Consider the following 17273-nt stretch of genomic DNA (forward strand, 5'->3'; position numbering starts at 1 on the left):
TACATAAAATCCGTTATCTGGTTCCGTCTGTAAAAGATGTGATTCCGGACATACAATACCCTGGTGTCTACAAACTAAGTTGCCTCTGTGGTAATAGTTACATTGGAGAAACCAAACGCCATGTCTCGGACCGCATTCGTGAACACAAAGCAGACCTTAAACACGGTAGGACCAACACCTCGGCCGTAGCAGATCATTGTTCTAATTCAGTAGGCTCACATGCCATTGACTTTTCCAAGACAGAGGTTCTTTGTAAGCCATCTGGCTTCCATGAGAGATTAGTTCATGAGGCTATCCACATATACAAGCACAGAGACAATTTCAACCGAGAAGATGGATTCTATCTTAGCAATCATTGGAAAGATTTGATAAACCATTTCAGTTCTTAATTGATTGTTCACGCTTACAGTGGCTTTCAGACAGCATACATTATAAAAAATTTCGTCTCCCCCCTCCTCTTTTCAAAATATAGATGGACTAGTCCTGGGCAAACTGCCAAATCGCTGCGCGTGACGCTAACGTTTTTTTATAAATAAATAAATGCGCCGTTTAAAAATAAATTTATGCAAACCAACACACCTGAAGATGACCGTTTGAGTTATGGTCGAAACGTCGTGAGAATTTTTTATTGTTTTATATATATTTGATTATTTTGTTGTTTCTCTTCAACGTGACTTTACCGAAAAAACTAGGAATATGAATTACTGCAGTCACGAAAGCTTTAAATCAAAATTTAGGTGTTAAGTTGTTAAAACACCAAACTGAAACATTTTACGAGGAATCATGTCTGCATTAACCACAACACTTGTGGTCAAAATACAAACAAAATACTCTGATAATGCATGTTTCTAAACGTGGAGGGAAAAACTGCAGGACCCGAAGAAAAATCCACACGATCATGGGGAGAACGTGCAAACTCCAAATAGACAGCAGAAATCAGGGCCGGGATCGAATCCACGACATCCTGTATACCAGGTGAGGTAGTTATAACACGTACACTTTTTCTGGTTTTGGCTTGGTTTTCTCAGGCTGCTTGGGTATTATTTTATCAGGCTGCTGGCCCTTTGCTGGCTGGAAAAAAGACCTGTGGGGGAGAGAATGACAGTGCAATGATCAAGCAGAAAAAAAAACAACAACACGTTAACATGTTCCAAGCCTGGCGTGTGGAAGCAGTCATAACAAACAAAAATGACAACATACCAACATCTGCTGTATGCATCATCTTAAACGGAAAACAACTTGTAACGTCGCCAAATTTCCCGTTGCAGTTATCAAATGGGCAATTTTGAGCTTTGCGATCAACAACTAAATCGCTATCCTTTGAACACGACTGTCCCACCACCCCCTGTGCAAACAGACCCGGGCAACAGCGAACTTAATCGATCACTCAAGTTCCCGAATGATGCCAAAAATAACGATATCGTGCCAAGTCCCTTCTCAAAGATGTTGGCGATGATGGCATTCCTGCCACTTAGACGACACGCGGTGAGGCACAATACTACGTGCTTGGGCTACAATGTATTTAGCATTCGTTTATATTAAGTATTAACACGTCCATATTACTCAAGAAACGTGTAATATATACAGACAGCACTCTTTGTTGCGTTCAACTGTTCAAATTGTATTTAATTCAGTCTTCCCTGGCTTCTTGCATCCGATTACTAATCACGATTCACCCGGGATAACTTTTGCATGTATACTGCACGTTGTTGAACTTATTTCGCGCCGTACGTGGCCAACCGTGCTGATCGGAGGTGTGGGGGCAAGGACTACTAAACACAAAAAGTAAAACATGTAGTTTAAAATCTACGCATTTACCCTACAAGGAAAGCAACACCGCGATTAGCACGGTTGGCTACGTACGGCGCGAAAGAAATTCAACATACTGAACATATGCCGAGCCCCAAGTCTTGTTCAGGAGAGTACTGTTACATTCGAGTGTTCTGTCCGCACCAATGACACTGTTTTATATATGGGAATAATCCTAAGAAACCCCCCACGCCAAACATACAAACTCAACTACACAAAGATAAACTTGATTTGAAGCTTTCGTGACTGCAGGAATTACTTTTTGGTTCTTTCGGTAAAGCCACGTAGAAAGAAGATAAATTAAATAGAGTACGGCGTTTCGATCGCAACACAAGCAGTCGTCATCAGGTATAACTACATTTGAGAGACAAAACACACAAGCAGAGAGACAACACAGAGAGATGTCTCTCTCTCTGCTTGTGTCTCTCTGTCTCTCCGCGTCTGTTGTATCTCTCTCTCTCAAAATGTAGTTCTACCTGATGACGCCTGCTGGCGTTGCGATCGAAACGTCGTACTCTACACAAAGATACCCGAGCCGGGCCGCGAACTCGGGAAGCCTCTTGCTGCGAGGCCCTGGCCACACCGATGCGCGCCGCCCGATCCCCGCCAGGCCTCGCAGGCTTAGCAGGGTGTGCTTGAACCTGGGGTTAACCTACATACACGGTGGCCTCTGCGAAAACAACACATTGTACTGCACTCCTAGGCTTCCCGCCTTCACGAAACCCGCAACGGAGCACCGTATAGAGCAATGGCTCGACAAAAGGAGCTATATATGTGTATAATAACGACAATGATTATAGAAGTTGTTACGGCTGCTTTATCACAGCATCGAGAACCGGCGCGCAGCTATCCTCGAGGCCCACGCGGCTCGAACACTCCTCTGCCGCTCCGCATACGTACGCGATGGATCTCTGCATTTTCTTCTCTTCGTCTGTATGGGGTTTTTATTATTGTTGTTACGGCAATACGTTGAGGGTTTTTTTTTAAATAGATAAAATAGCTAAAAAAACCTAAGGCGTTAAATAAATATCCAAGCGTCGAGATGACGACGCGACGCGCAAAAAGTTCGCGCCAAATTTTGGTGGAGGGAGGGGTCAAAAGTCAACCGTGCGTGACGTCACCACACGCCTATACGTCACCACACGCCTATACAGTATATGCACCTGGATATGCACGTAAACACAGAGCACGAGAACAGAATTCAAACTCAACGCACTCGTCACCGCACTTGCGCCTTTCATAATGATCGGCGACGTTTCTAGCGATGGTCCCTTCTTTCGGAGTGCTTTTTTTGTATTAATGTGAAAACGATCGGACGTGACGTCATATATCGGTGTGCGTGTGGAAGTCAGCGCCATGTTGCGTGGGGGGGTGAATGCCGTGACGCGTCGCGTATGTTAACCACGTGACTTTACCGAATAAAACCAAACAGTACGAATCCTTGCAGTCACGAAAGCTTCACATCTAGAAAAAGAGCTTCACAGCTCATCGGATTCCTCCAGTCTAAATAAAGAGTCTGCCTTCGGCTGCGATATAAAGTACGAGCCTACATAGCCCGTCCAAGGCAGGGGTTATTGCAGTAAATCAGAAATATTCAATCGAAATTAATGTTCGCTCATGATTATTATTAAAAAAAATTCAGTTTCATTTATTTTGGTATAGCCCTGTGAGCCATTCGGCTCTTGAATCGGGTGCAACCGCAACAAACAAAAACAAGAAAACATCTTAAGTCACGCAACCACAAGACAACTTAGATTAAGGCCATCAGTCTAACTCCGTACTACTAATAAGGGGAGGGGAGGGTGTGACGTCACCCGCTCGTGATTATTCATGATGGGGGTGCGGGTGCACCATGTGGACTGACGTCACCTCGTGATTATTCATGAGGGAGGGTGCGCCATCTAGAGTGACGTCATCTGTTCGTGATTATTAATTAGGGGGGTGCTTCATGTGGAGTGACGTCACCCACTCGTGATTATTCATGAGGGGGGTGCGCCATGTGAAGTGACGTCACCCGCTAATGGTTATTATTAATGATAGCGTTACGGAGTTTTCACACAAGCATGCGATGCTCCGTTTTGAAGTTTTAAAATTAAACATGTTTGAATTGTATTATGTTTTGAATTAGATCATTTTACTTCCTCATCAAAAGCTTAAATCATTTTACATCTGGAAGACTTAATTAAAAATGACATTTCGTGTGAATTTTCTCTCGTCGTTAAGTAGATGGCCTTGCTGGCAGTTCGGTTCGATGCGGACTTTCACCTGTTTGGGATTATGGGATCGTGGGATCGAGATAAGGGGCCGTCCATAAATGACGTCACGCGATTTTGGACGATTTTTTACCCCCCCCTTCGTCACACGGCGTCACAAAAAGTCAGACCCCCCCTCAAATATGACGTCACAAAGCTCTGCACCCCCCCCCCCCCCAAAAAAAAGAACATGCTTCAAATCGCTTTAAACTATTGTCATTGTAGTGCGTATTTAATGTGGCGCTGCACTCTGATGTTGTAGGGGAAAACATTTATTAAAAAAGTCTAATTAATTAAGTAGAACGTGTTGTCTATATTTATTTAAAGTTGCGCAATTTATGTGACGTCACATTTCTCAAACTCCCCCCCCCACTCGTCACACATCGTCACAAATGTCTGACCACGCCCCCCCCCCTAGGTGCGTGACGTCATTTATGGACGGCCCCTAAGGCGACACAGAGCTGGCCGTGCAAATCGATTCCAACGTGATCGAACGTCTGTCCCTGCGCCTCCGTCATTCATGCAGGGGGCATGCAGGTTTCGCAGCGCCCCCTGCAGGAAAACTACGGAAAGTACAGCGTTCATCACAGATAGATAAAGTTGTGCGCTTATATAAGAAAATATTCACTCACCATACCGTGTCAACCCATACGATTTAACCCAGTATTCCTGTAGAGGGAAATTGGGTGTTCAAAGTTCATACAGCGTGCAGCCGTTTCAATACGGGCAAAAATAATAATAATTGTATATTTGTTTGTGTTTCTCCCTTGTGATGGGACTTTGTAGGATGAACGTTGAGATTTATAAGGGGCACGGGGTGACCAATAAGGTCTGAATTGGTCTGTAATAAGCTAGGTACTGGTAAGGGGTTAAAAGCATAGGATACACTCCGTCTAGATTTGTTGCTATATTTCATTTACATACGTTCAACAACTCTGACTAGCTGTGTTGCTATTTTTTTATTACAGTATATATACGTTACAAAAACTAACTCGATTTGTTGCTACGATTGATTAAATACGTTTAAAAATGGACAACATTTAATACACTTACGTATTATTTCTTCACTTATCGACAGCATAAAATCGCTTAATGGCCTTGGTAATGGACATTAAATAATTGTCACGAATACTAAATATATAGCGCACAACGGGGGCTTACTTCCTCTTTATATTTTGAGGCACAACAGCCCCAGCAAATGGCTAACCCAACCTTTTCCCATCATATCATCTGGGATGAGGGGGCTTCCCTTTTCCCCCATCACCTCAGAAATGCTCAAGAACAGTTTTTTTTTTACCCTTAAGCACGGTGATAGATGTGGCACTGCGAATTTTGTTTTTTTGCTATGGAATTTAAAGACTAATTCGTGATCATAAGATGTCCTGGCAGGTTCCATCTCCTCAGCCACCCATGGCCACCACTTATTCTTGCAGTGACGCACAGGTCTCCGAACCTCTGAACAAAGGCTGCGGTTAAGCCTCATCTTCAGAAGTGAGATGCTGCGGGAAAGGGAATTTCGCTTTCTCTCAGCTGTCCGGAACGCCTCCTCCATGGTTGCCCGAGGGGGGACAATGCCAGCCCCAGCTGCAAAAGATGAGATTTTTCACTTGCAACTTTCATCAGCAAACTGTTGACCAGGCTATTGTGGGTATTCTTGCTTGGATCTGCTCTACATCCATGATGTGTGTTGTTGTCAAAACAGCGTGTTGGTGATTACAAGCCCACGGGGCTTCACAGAAGTCTAGCAGCGTCCTACTGTTGTTATTGAGCTGATCTGGTCCATGCCTTCCAATCGCTCCAGCCCAGGTGCCTCCGTTATGACCCACTTTGGCATTAAAGTCATCCAACAGGATGACTGTATCCCGAGGGGCCACTTTAGTCAGCATGAGGTCATAGAAGACACCTGACTCATCAACCTTGCCTGCATCCCACCACTGATGTTCTTCTTCAGTGGGAATGTAAGCCACTACCACCAACAATCCTTGCCTCAGTTTTATGGGGAGGTGAGCCCACAGTAGCCTGGGAAGCACAGCTTCCCACACCTTACCGCCATGCTCCCACGCTCCCTTCATTATTTTGTTCAGAAGAAGTCATTGCTTGTTGTTTGACAGTTTCTTGCCGAGCGGAGGACTGTCCACCCCTCGTAGTGACTGGAGTCAGAACTAGACCACAGAGCCTCCTGTATTCCACAGAGTTTTCGGCGGTCTTGGTCCAGCTCCCGATAGGAATGGCAGCCTCTCCTCCACAGTGAGAATCCAAACGTTCTATGCAGCCAACCATGGTGTTCAATCTCCTGGCTCGACCAGATGGGGTTTGGCCAGGACATGTCATAGGCGCCTGTCCCCCCGGGGTCTCTGGCCCAGGCCTATTTATTTTGCTCTTTAAAATTTATTTTTGGGGAAATTTAAGTGATGGTGGAGGGGTTTCCAGCCCCTCAAACCCATTCAGAGTCCTTTTTGGCCACTGTGATGGCTGTGAACAACAGATAATTATATTCTTGGTTCTTTCGGTAAAGTCACGTAGAAGGGAAACCAAATATCATCAGGTGTGAAAACCACAGCAAGAAAATTTGAAAAAGTGGCTGTGGTTTTCACACTTGATGATGATTGCTTGTGTTACAGTCGAAACGTCGTGAGATTTTTTTTTTATATTTTTATTATTATTTTTGGGTTTCCCTTCTACGTGACTTTACCGAAAGAACCAAGAATATGAATCCCTGCAGTCACGAAAGCTTTAAATCAAAACAGATAATTAATATGAGCCCTCCTCCCCAATTCCATTGCTCACAGGACACTATGAGTTACCAACTGTTGGGGTTGTTTTGCCTGTACGGTCAAACAACTCTGGCTGAAAACCCACGTCAAATACTAGATTTAAAGCTTTCGTGACTGCAAGGATCCATACTCTTTGGTTCTATTCGGTAAAGTAACGTAGAATAGAACCACGTCAAATACTTTTGAAGGAAATGGAATGTATGTGTTTATGGTTTGTTGAAGAGTCAAGGTTTGTTGAAGAGTCAAGACTTGCATGTGCATGTATGTGTTTATGCTGTGGTGGAAGTTCTGCATCTGACCACTTCCTCTTGATAAAATTTTCAAATATTATCAGCATTACTGTAAGTGAGCAGTAAAAACAATATTACTTACTGCACAGTATTAACTTTTCTTCTTCTCGACATTGAAGTGTAGTCTTGTTATTGTTAAACGTTAAGATTTAACCTTTGGAAATGTATATACAGCAACAGATATTTTTTGCACAAGTTTCGTAAAAAAACCATGGTAAACTAGTTATTATGATTCTATAAGCGTTTTTCATTCTGTTAGCGCTCGAGAATTTGTGTTCTTACAAGTAGGGACGTGGAGGGTGAGGGGTTGAGTGGGAAGAAATGCAGACTGATCTAATTAGTGCCAAAACTATTTTAGTATTTAAAAAAATAACCATGTATTTTAATTGACAGCCATTTAAAAAACAAATGCTGTAATGACAACTGATGATGATTATGATTAATTCATGCCCACCTCGGATCTTGTGTCTGCAACTACTACAATAAATAAAGACAATTGTTATACTCACAGGTTGACCATATGTATATTTCACAATTGGCAGTGTTTTGGCAGGTTGAAAAATCTGACTAAGATTATTCTGAATCATCATCAACATCACCCATTATCTACCCACACTGGTAAATGCCTCTCCATGTCGTCCTCATCCATCATGGTCCCGTGGTACCACAATCTCTCTTGCTCCTGCACGCAAGCTGATCTCATAGCACCATCACTGCAATGAGAATCATCTTATGTGTATGTGTGTGTGTTCCCACGTTACCACGTCGCTTCTAGTGATGTGTCCTGTCCGAGCCGACTTTTCTGTACTGGTAAACAAGATCATCAAAGATTTATGTTATCTAATACCTGTGTTTCTCTTGATGTCTCTCAGTGTGCCTATTAGCATTCTTTGCGTGCAGTTTTCAGCATTATTTTCCACATACTCTGTCAAGAGTTCACGATTCCCAAGTAATGTCATGGCAGGTAAAGTGAGGTGCATGAAAACTTTCCTCTCCATATTGGCATGTTGCTTCTCATAATCAAATGTAATCTTCCAAAGGTACCCCATCGTGTGATTGCTTGCCTCGTTATTTCATCACATTGATGTCAGATACACCGTTGTGCTTGCCAGTCGTGTCTCTCCCAATTGCCCATATCTTGTTGAATCAATCACAATGTGCAATCATTCTTGTGCAATTCCGTGAGTCAACTGTGATTCCTCTGGCAGGTCATGTCCTTTCCTCTCACACTGGCACTGCCAAACAGAGCTTTCGTGAAATGTGCTCCAACATTATTGAACCAACTCCCATTCACAACTTTGGCCACAGAAATGTACGTCTCGTTTTAAGTCCAGTCTCCAAAATGTGTGTGTTTTTTCTTATAAATGTTCAATCTGAACGTGCTTTTATGAAGTGTGTGATCATTGGCTGACTGTAGTATCTGAGAGAATTTGCACATCTTTACGAGCAGTTGTGTACCAAGTGAACTGCATAGAAAGTTTTTTTTTTAAAATAATCTACGATGCCTGCAGGACTGAGTTTTTATTTTGACTAAAACAAAACTGATGTAAAATTTCGATTTGAAGCTTTCGTGACTGCAGGGATTCATCTTCTTGGTTCTTTCGGTAAAGTCACGTAGAAGGTAAATAATAAAATAAAAAAGATGCTTTATTTTTATTATTTCCCTTCTACGTGACTTTACCGAAAGAACCAAGAAGACAAAACTGATGGTAAATATATGCTTTATTTATTTTCATTGGAATGTGTTTAATTGTCAAATGCGTCTGGCTAAGTTGTACACTTGAATTTGGCTAAAAGTCACCCACCTCCCTTTGCCTAAGCAGCAGATGCTTCACACGGCATGCGAAACACAGCAGCAAAGGAAGTACTGTACGTAGATTTGCTAATTCCAAGGCTGTGCAAGAGTTATTAAAAAGGGAAATGGGTTGAGGCAGAACTGTTATTTTGCGATCGGAGCCACCGAAGACGGAGTCGTCAAGCGCCTTCAACGCTGACATGGAGGCTTTGGACTCGGAGGTAAGCGTCTTCAACGTTTGTGAATGTACTAAAAATAAGGTTACTTGCAATCATCACTTTTTATTGTCACTGCAGGATGGAAGAAGGCAATCGTTTTGAGATAGCGTCTGTACATATTGGCCGTGGCAAATTACCCGGCTGTGCCGTTAACATGGCCATATAGGTTATGCATGTCTGTGACTGTCAGCCCAAACAGTTCAAGATTGTTTTTTATAAATTGACCAAAATTTTATTCAGTGTCTGAAGCGTGAACGTGACAATCGGGGTCTCGCTGTGTTTCCCTTTCATGCCGCGTGGAATGCAGGTGGAGACGCTGTATGAAGACATCACCTACATGGTTCACCACTGGATAGGCGAGCGTGAGAACGAAGATGAGAATAACATCTCGAGGAACCAGCTTCTGATCTATGTACAGCAGGTACAGCACCCACCACTAACACGGTCACAGTGAGCTGCCCAGCGCTGGTTGTTGTGTGATCCATGCAGAGTTAATTATACGATTTATCTTAACTGTTAAGGCTTGAAATGGCTCGGTGCTTACTTCGCTCCGTGTTCACTGCGCCCCCAATTTGTGATCTTCAATTTGCTCCAGGCTAGCACTCGAGCACTCATCTCTCCTAAGTCCAATAGAATTCCTAAGGACACGTGTCCTTCGGTTTATTTCATGAACATACGTCTCAGTGCGTGTGGGCTTAAACGACATGACCGACTCCGCCCGACGGCAATCAATAGGACTCATTTAGCAGTTCGTGCGGTATTTGTTTGGTATCTCTGACCTCTTGTTTGATAAATTACCGATAATAGGAGTGCTGACCCATGGGTAGTGGGAAGAACTGTAGATCGGCCTGACTCCACCGTTAATAGGAGTCGCAGATGTGAGTTCTTTTTTACTATCATGGGCAAGCATAAGCCACGTGCTAAACCTGATTGGCTGGCCCTCATTTTGTTAAGGTTTGATTGACTGGGCCATCATACCTTATTGAATGGCCACCGCATTTTGATAGACTTTTCTCCTATAACGCGTGTTGTTGTTGTTTTCATAACGCGAATTGTATTTAACGCAATTAATGTATGAAGGAACACATTATTGTATAACGCGGACATGAATTGGATATAACGCGATTGAGTGAACGGAGTGACGTCGCGCGAGTCGGAATAAGCGGTCGTACGGCTGCCTCGGCGTGGCATCATCACACGAGGCATTGGGATACTGCTGGATGCTTCTAGATGCTACCCAGACGCCTCAGCCATTGTTCAGCCTGCATCGCCGACTGTGCTTTACTCTATAGTATATGTAATTAATTATAACGCGATTTTCAAATAACGCGGTGTTCTTCTGTAACGCAACGACCGCTTTATAGGAGAACAGACCGTGCATGTAATCTGTTAAAATTAGGTTTAATGGATAATTAAAGCTAGACTTTTACAGTCCTTATCAATCTACAGGTTTCCTTCCTGCACCGAGTTCATCGTGGTAGTTGCTTGATCACACTTTACCAGTCAGTGCAAGTTGGTGAACCGGTGAGATTCGTGAGTTGCCACTGACGTTAGCCATGATGGGGAATGAAACTTCGACAGCCCGATGTTTTAAGCACGGTGCTAACCGTTTGCACCACTGGTTTATTTTTTTTTTAATCATGGGACCTTTTTTGCCAAAATCAAAGTATGAATAATCAGAAGAGGTTTTACCCTTTCTGGCAATAAACCAGGAGGTGTTGAGATGTTCAAACACCAAATAGAAACATTGTGCAAGGAATCAAGTTCGCATTAACCACACACAGTACTACTTGTGGTGAACATGCAAACCAAACATGCCCTGATAACACAATCTCTGCATCGTCTTTGAAACTGTTTGGCCTACACCAGAGACGGCCTTATTCATGGCCTAGTCTCACCACCAGTGTTTACACGTGTTAAATTGTTTACGTGTTAAATTGTTTACGTGTTAAATTGTTTGCGTGTGTGTTCGCAATCCGTCTGATCCTATTTCTTGCCGACACATTCGACAATCACGACCGTGGCTGTTTCGCAGGTCTTCAATAAAAGTGCGGACGAGCACCTCGCAGTCGTGAACAAAGTCAAGAATCGTACGGTGATTGAGGCAATCCACACGCAGTCAACTCCTGTCTGGGGAAAGCCAAAGGGGGTTGGAAGGAATGCACCTGGACACCTCTGCAGCTTCTCACTCCGTAGAAAGCATAAACGTTTTCATAGGAATCCTCTTGTCTTTATAATTGTATTCTAACCATAACGCGTAATAGGTAAAGGTGTATCTCGGAGGGAGCTCTACAGAGTCCCTCTCGGGGGTATTTTTTGGCCTACTCTTCCATGCTGGCCGGGTGTCTTGGAAGACGTGCGAGTGGCCCGCAATATTCCAACCATGGAGGAGGAAAATGTTTATCATTTTTTCAAAATGTACCGTGCGTATTTTGCAAATCGACACGTGTGTATTTGTGACTGTGCATACGTGCACACGCGTGTGTGTGTGTGTAGTATATTCTGGTTGGTTTCTCTTTCCTGCAGCCTCCATCCTACACGCTGTTTGTGGAGGTGATCGAGGCCAGAAACCTTGCAGCAAAGGATGCCAATGGTGAGCCCGCTTTGGTGTCTTTTCAGTTTGTGGTTGTCTTTTTAAAAATGGTTTGAAAATTCGCGGAAAAAATAGCCAGTGTCTCCAGTGCCACGGATTGATAGTTTCGTCCGAGTCGCCAATCGTCAACAGGCATGATCTGTCTACTGCTGGATCAAGGTAGCCCCAAGATGTCCAAATATAAACGACACAGTGCCCTCTGTACATCACAGAAGCACAATGCTCTGTTTCCTGTGCCGTACGGGTACACATGATACACATGAAAATAAAGTTAATTCATAATGATCATCATCTATCCACTGCTGGTTGAAAGGGTCTCTCGTTCCAATGTATCCATCACCTCTCTCATGGCCCTGCAATGAAATAATAATTCAAATGTATATATTTATCGTTTAAATTGCAGCAAAGGATGCCGATTAATGTATACATTTGTAGTGTCAGTGATTCGGAGACAAGGGATTCCAGGAGGCACCTTCTTTATTGGCACCTTCACACTTCACAGGTTCGCCCTCGCACTCTCCCTAGCCGTCTAGCCAAGCCTAAACACAACCCTGACCGTGTAACACCGACGGCGCCGACCGAGGCAGCCAACAACTATCCGGCCGCGCAATATCCAGCGAAGACGGCAGGGAGGACGAGACGAGTCCACTTCCCAGAACCGGCAGCCCTGAGCTCCCGTTCTCCGCTGCTTTTATGCCAGGGAGGAGCCAGGCCGCGCCTCCCTTCTCGAACCCACGAGCGGGTTCCAGGGGCTTCCAGATGGGGTCTTTCATCACCCTTGCCCCAGTTCCTCCGCCCTGCCGACACACACCTGCGTCTATGCTCACCGGCGTGTGTACTGCTCGTCCACCGCAGTTGCCGCTGCTGGACAGCAGGCGGCGCTATTACACTACACATTTATAAAGAAATGTATATACAGCATTTAAATGTAGACATTTTAATAATTACTTTTTGGTTCTTTCGGTTATTGTCACGTAGGCATAAAATAAAATAAATCACGACCTTTCGGGCGCAACACAAGCGTTCGTCATCAGGTGGGAAAGCCTTGGCCTGCTGCTGATGCAGACTGTTTTAAAAGGTTTGAAATGGGTGTAGCCCATGGGTCATAAATAAGTGGCCGGGGCTAGTGATGTCAAAGTGAGAAATTTGCGTGTAACTGTACGATAAGAGAGCGGCATCCTCGACATTAACATCACTAGCCACTTCTTTATAACCCTTGGGGCTACACCCATTTCAAACCTTTAAAACAGTCTGCATGAGCAGCAGGCCAAGGCTTTCCCACCTGATGACGGACGCTTGTGTCGCGCCCGAAACGTCGTGATTTATTTTATTTTATTTCTATCTACGTGACTTTACCGAAAGAACCAAAGAGTATGGATTCCTGCAGTCACGAAAGCTTCAAATGAAGATTTTAATTATTATTTCATTGGAGGGCCACGAGAGGTGATGGATTTATACATTTAAATTTTTATTTTATACATGTCAATTTTTATTTTATACATTTAAATTTGTATTGTATACATTGAAATTGTTATTTTATACATTTAAATGTCACGGTGCTCTCACACAGCACGATGCCAAATGGCACAATCGGAATAAAATTGCGGGGGAAAAAAAGTGGCCTTGTAGCCTAAAATAATTTCAAAATCACACGAGGTTTTAAGTAAGGAAATCTTGTATGCAGGGCATCAGTCACGTGCAGATCTGATCATACCTCACCATGCTGGTGAGCGCTGGGTGGTGAAAGGAGCACGTTTTGTTTAACTTTTCACTGAGTATGTCACTGGTGTAGTGACCCACCCTCTGCGGGGATGGAGCGAGGTGTAATCATGTCACGTAAAAGTACTCCACGGATCGTTACAGCGGCCCTCACCACGAAGTGGATCGCCAAGTGGCTGTTGACGTTCGCAATGGCGAAGTGTGTTTCATTTTAAACGGTCAAGCGTGCGGATTCGCGTCGTCTCATGCAGTGTCCACTCGCCTCTTCTGTTCAGGTTTCAGCGACCCCTACTGCATCTTAGGAATAATCCAGGGGTCGGCAAACAGAGAGCTGACGCCGAGCGCGTGGGATGCTGCCGACAAGAAGAAGAGGCACAGCGATGCCAAACCGTTGGCAGAGAACAAGTGCTCGTTCAGCAAGTCCGTGTGCATGACCAAGATCAAAGCAAAGACGCTCAACCCCGTCTGGAACGAGAGCTTCAACTTGTGAGGAAGTCTTCACTTCTTGTCCGACGCCACACCTCTGAAACGCTGGGATGACAGAGCCCTGGGCGAACAGCACGCATCATATAATCACTAGCAGCCACGATAGATTGATGAAGGATTCCCTAAGCCACCGCTGCCACTCACAGTATCGTGATGCAACAATCCACATAGCACCTGCACACGATCTGATTTCATCGCTCCATCTCTTCCCGGGTGGTTTTTTTTTCGTCCAATGGCTGCGATTTCCGTGCCGCGGTGGCGAGATGTTATCTCTCTCGCCTGGTATGCAGGAGGTCGTGGGTCTTATCCCAACCCTGACCCCCTGTATATTTGGCGTTTTGCACGTCTCTCACCGTGGTCGCATGCATTTACCTCCACATTTAGAAACACGCGTTTAAAAGCATTTGGTTGCTATCAAAAAATAATAAACATGATGCGCCACTGCGTTGAGCTTCCATTTGTGGTCAGGTTGTTCCTGAAAAAGATCTCATAGCTCGGTGGGCTTTACCTGTTCAAATAAAAATAGTTTTACTTTTTAGTTTTATTTAAGCCATCCCTTCCAGCGACGACGCGTCATGCCCAAGCCCACTCGCTTTTCTCAACAGCCGCTGTGGTGTCTCTTACCCGCGAATGTCCTCTAACGCACGTGTTAACTTTTCTCTATCTAAATGTAATTCCAGCAAGCATGCATCACTCCCTGCTGCTCTGTGCATTTATAAGCGACACGCCTTGGTGTTGTGCACGTAAGGAAGCACACAGCACAAACACCGGGCATTTTTTTTAAAATGAGAGTCAGAAGTTCGACTCGCACATGAACCTGTGAAGAGACACACAGATCATGAGGCGAGGTGGGAAAAGTTTGGGGTCACGTGATGTCGTGAGTGCAGGAGCTCGCGACATATCGAAGGGAAGGTGGAGATGGGATGCAAGGGTAAGAGAGGGAGGATGTGTATGTTGAACTTCTTTCGCACCGCACGTAGCCAACCGTGATAATCGGAGGTATGGGGGAAGGACAATTAACTAAACACAAAAAAGCAGTTATAAACAAATGAGTTTTCAATTGAAATAATGTTAAAGTGCATAGTTCCAGTGGCTTCCTAATATCGGAATGAAGAGCGTTCCAGACGGCCGCAGAAGTTGCATCTGAAAGTGCGCGATGCGGTGACCGTCTTTGTTCGATGGCTACGTGTGTTGAACTTCTTTAACATCGTGTGTAGCCGGCCGTGCTAATCGGAGGTGAGCTTGGCTGGGTGATACATACAGTATGTGCGTGTGTTTCTCTGCGAGTTCTCAAACATACACACAGCCTGGTGCAAGGCGCTATGGTGATGTCACCTGTCATTTAATTGGAAACGCCGTTTGTTGAGGTTATGTTCAATTTGTATATTACATGGAAATGTGAATTAATGTGACTCTTTGCATGCCCGGTGTCTTTTTAAGTGGAATTTATGACTTATACGTGTTTGGAAAAAGTAAAAAAAAAATGTGAATAGTTAAGCAGCTTTTACAATTGTTTTTACATTTTTTTTTGCAGAGATGTGACGGATATAAAAGATGGAGTATTTCATCTGGACATTTGGTAAGATTGTTGTGAATATCAAATATGTTTACACCGTTTCTATGGATTAGTAATAATTAGCAATATATTTATACAATTATACAAAGCAGTTTTTTACGCGCTGTACAGATATATTTGGGACAGATGCCCACATTTCCATAACAACTAATCTCGTCTGTTTATGTACAAATTGCAAATCTGCGTCTGAGAGTAATCGCACGGGTCTTTGATTCAGTTGACCTTTTTAGGATGTTGTGATCTTACGAAGAGCAATGTGGAGGAGTGGTATTTGCTGTGGTTAGGGTCCTGGGCTATGTACTTGGGTGACCGAGTTCGATTCCCAGCCATGGCTAAACTTGGCGAGTGACATCCATCAAACAACCCCCCAATGACTCGACGAGGCATGGGGAGGCCTTTATCCATCAGCGGATTGATACGGCACTTAGCATATAGATTTATTTAAATAAAGCGATCAGATATTCGCCGACGTTAATGAGAACCTTTAACCCATGGGACCTTTATTTTTGATACTGGCAAAAAAAAGGTCCCATAGAAATAACTGCTCAACCCAATCGATAAATGATCTGATACTTGCATTGCCTTTGCATTGGTCGCCCTTGGGGGCCGTCTATAAATGACGTCACGCACCTGGGTGGGGGAGGGGGGTCAGACATTTGTGACGATGTGTGACGAGGGGGTGGGGGGTTTGAGAAATGTGACGTCACATAAAAATGTGCAAACTTTAAATAAATATAGACAACACGTTCTACTTAATGAAATCGACTTTTTAATAAATGTTTTCTCCTGCAACATCAGAGTGCAGCGCCACATTAAATACGCACTACAATGGCAATAGTTTAAAGCGATTTGAAGCATGTTTTATATATATATTTTGGGGGGGGGCAGAGCTTTGTGACGTCAATATTTGAGGGGGGGTCTGACTTTTTGTGACGCCGTGTGACGAAGGGGGGGGGGGGCTTAAAAATCGTCCCAAATCGCGTGACGTCATTTATTGACGGCCCCTTTTGGCGTTCTCTGGTCCACCATAGACAGGTGCAGAGACGAGGCCATAAAGATGGCCGCTGTCTCAGGTGTTGGCCAATCAGTTTCAAAGACAATTACAGACATCATTATTATTATCGGAGCTTGTTTGCATATTTTTTGCCACAAGTACGTGTGATTAATGCGGACTTGATGCCTTGCAAAAGATATTCGGTGTTTGAACATTATAGCACCACCTCCTGTTTTATTGCCATGTAGGGCAAAATCTATTCTTATTTTTGGGACATGTAATCGTTGGACGTGTTCCTGTGGTCCGGTGGAGCAGGGACTATGATGAGGACTTAACTGTTGTGGACGCCGTGAAGACACTGAATGAAGTGCACACCATTAAAGGCGTTCACAGGTAAGCTCCTCATCCACCCTCTCCAGTCTCATTATCACGTGATTCGCAATTAATAAAGCTGTCACGTGATTGACAAATGTGTTCAACGTATTACTGCTACAGCAGCATCACACCTAGGCCTCGGCAAGGTTAGGTCAAAAGCAACGAGCCTACCTTTACCCTACCTTTTACCTTACCACAATATAATCACTCTACCCTTAGCTTTTACCCTTTAGTAAGGTAAGGTAAAAGGTCAAAAGCAACGAGCCTACCTTTACCCTACCTTTCACCCTTACCCCATAAAAATTACCCGATTACAAGGTAATTACTGGGGTACTACTACACATGAACAAAGTTTGTAACAAGTGAATGCTAGGGAGAGCGCTTTATTCGTA

The 17273-nt window shown here is 44.0% G+C and overlaps 2 protein-coding genes across 4 annotated transcripts in view; one reads left to right on the forward strand and one right to left on the reverse strand.

Moving 5' to 3' along the window:
* LIG1 (DNA ligase 1) overlaps positions 1–3002 on the reverse strand; it is a 31216-nt gene extending 28214 nt beyond the window's left edge. The window contains exons 1-2 of one of the 2 annotated variants that reach the window (XM_032967398.2): positions 2710–3002; positions 998–1084 (exon numbers count right to left, since the gene is read on the reverse strand). In XM_032967398.2, the coding sequence (XP_032823289.2) occupies positions 998–1084; positions 2710–2726 (104 nt within the window). In that variant the 5' untranslated portion in view covers positions 2727–3002. The remainder of the gene's footprint in view (positions 1–997; positions 1085–2709) is intronic. The other variant, XM_032967397.2, reaches the window with a different exon arrangement.
* A 5843-nt stretch (positions 3003–8845) lies between these two features.
* Positions 8846–17273, forward strand: part of LOC116949756 (BAI1-associated protein 3-like) — a 48443-nt gene continuing 40015 nt past the window's right edge. Inside the window, exons 1-7 of one of the 2 annotated variants that reach the window (XM_032967396.2) lie at positions 8846–9141; positions 9446–9559; positions 11174–11233; positions 11665–11731; positions 13726–13936; positions 15471–15515; positions 16822–16899. In XM_032967396.2, the coding sequence (XP_032823287.2) occupies positions 9121–9141; positions 9446–9559; positions 11174–11233; positions 11665–11731; positions 13726–13936; positions 15471–15515; positions 16822–16899 (596 nt within the window). In that variant the 5' untranslated portion in view covers positions 8846–9120. Of the gene's footprint in view, positions 9142–9445; positions 9560–11173; positions 11234–11664; positions 11732–13725; positions 13937–15470; positions 15516–16528; positions 16665–16821; positions 16900–17273 lie in introns of those variants that run through there. The other variant, XM_076072293.1, reaches the window with a different exon arrangement.

This window comes from Petromyzon marinus, chromosome 37 (assembly GCF_048934315.1).
Source record: "Petromyzon marinus isolate PM22_M1 ecotype Great Lakes invasive population chromosome 37, UKy_Petmar_22M1.pri1.0, whole genome shotgun sequence".
NCBI classification, from domain to species: Eukaryota; Metazoa; Chordata; class Hyperoartia; order Petromyzontiformes; family Petromyzontidae; genus Petromyzon; species Petromyzon marinus.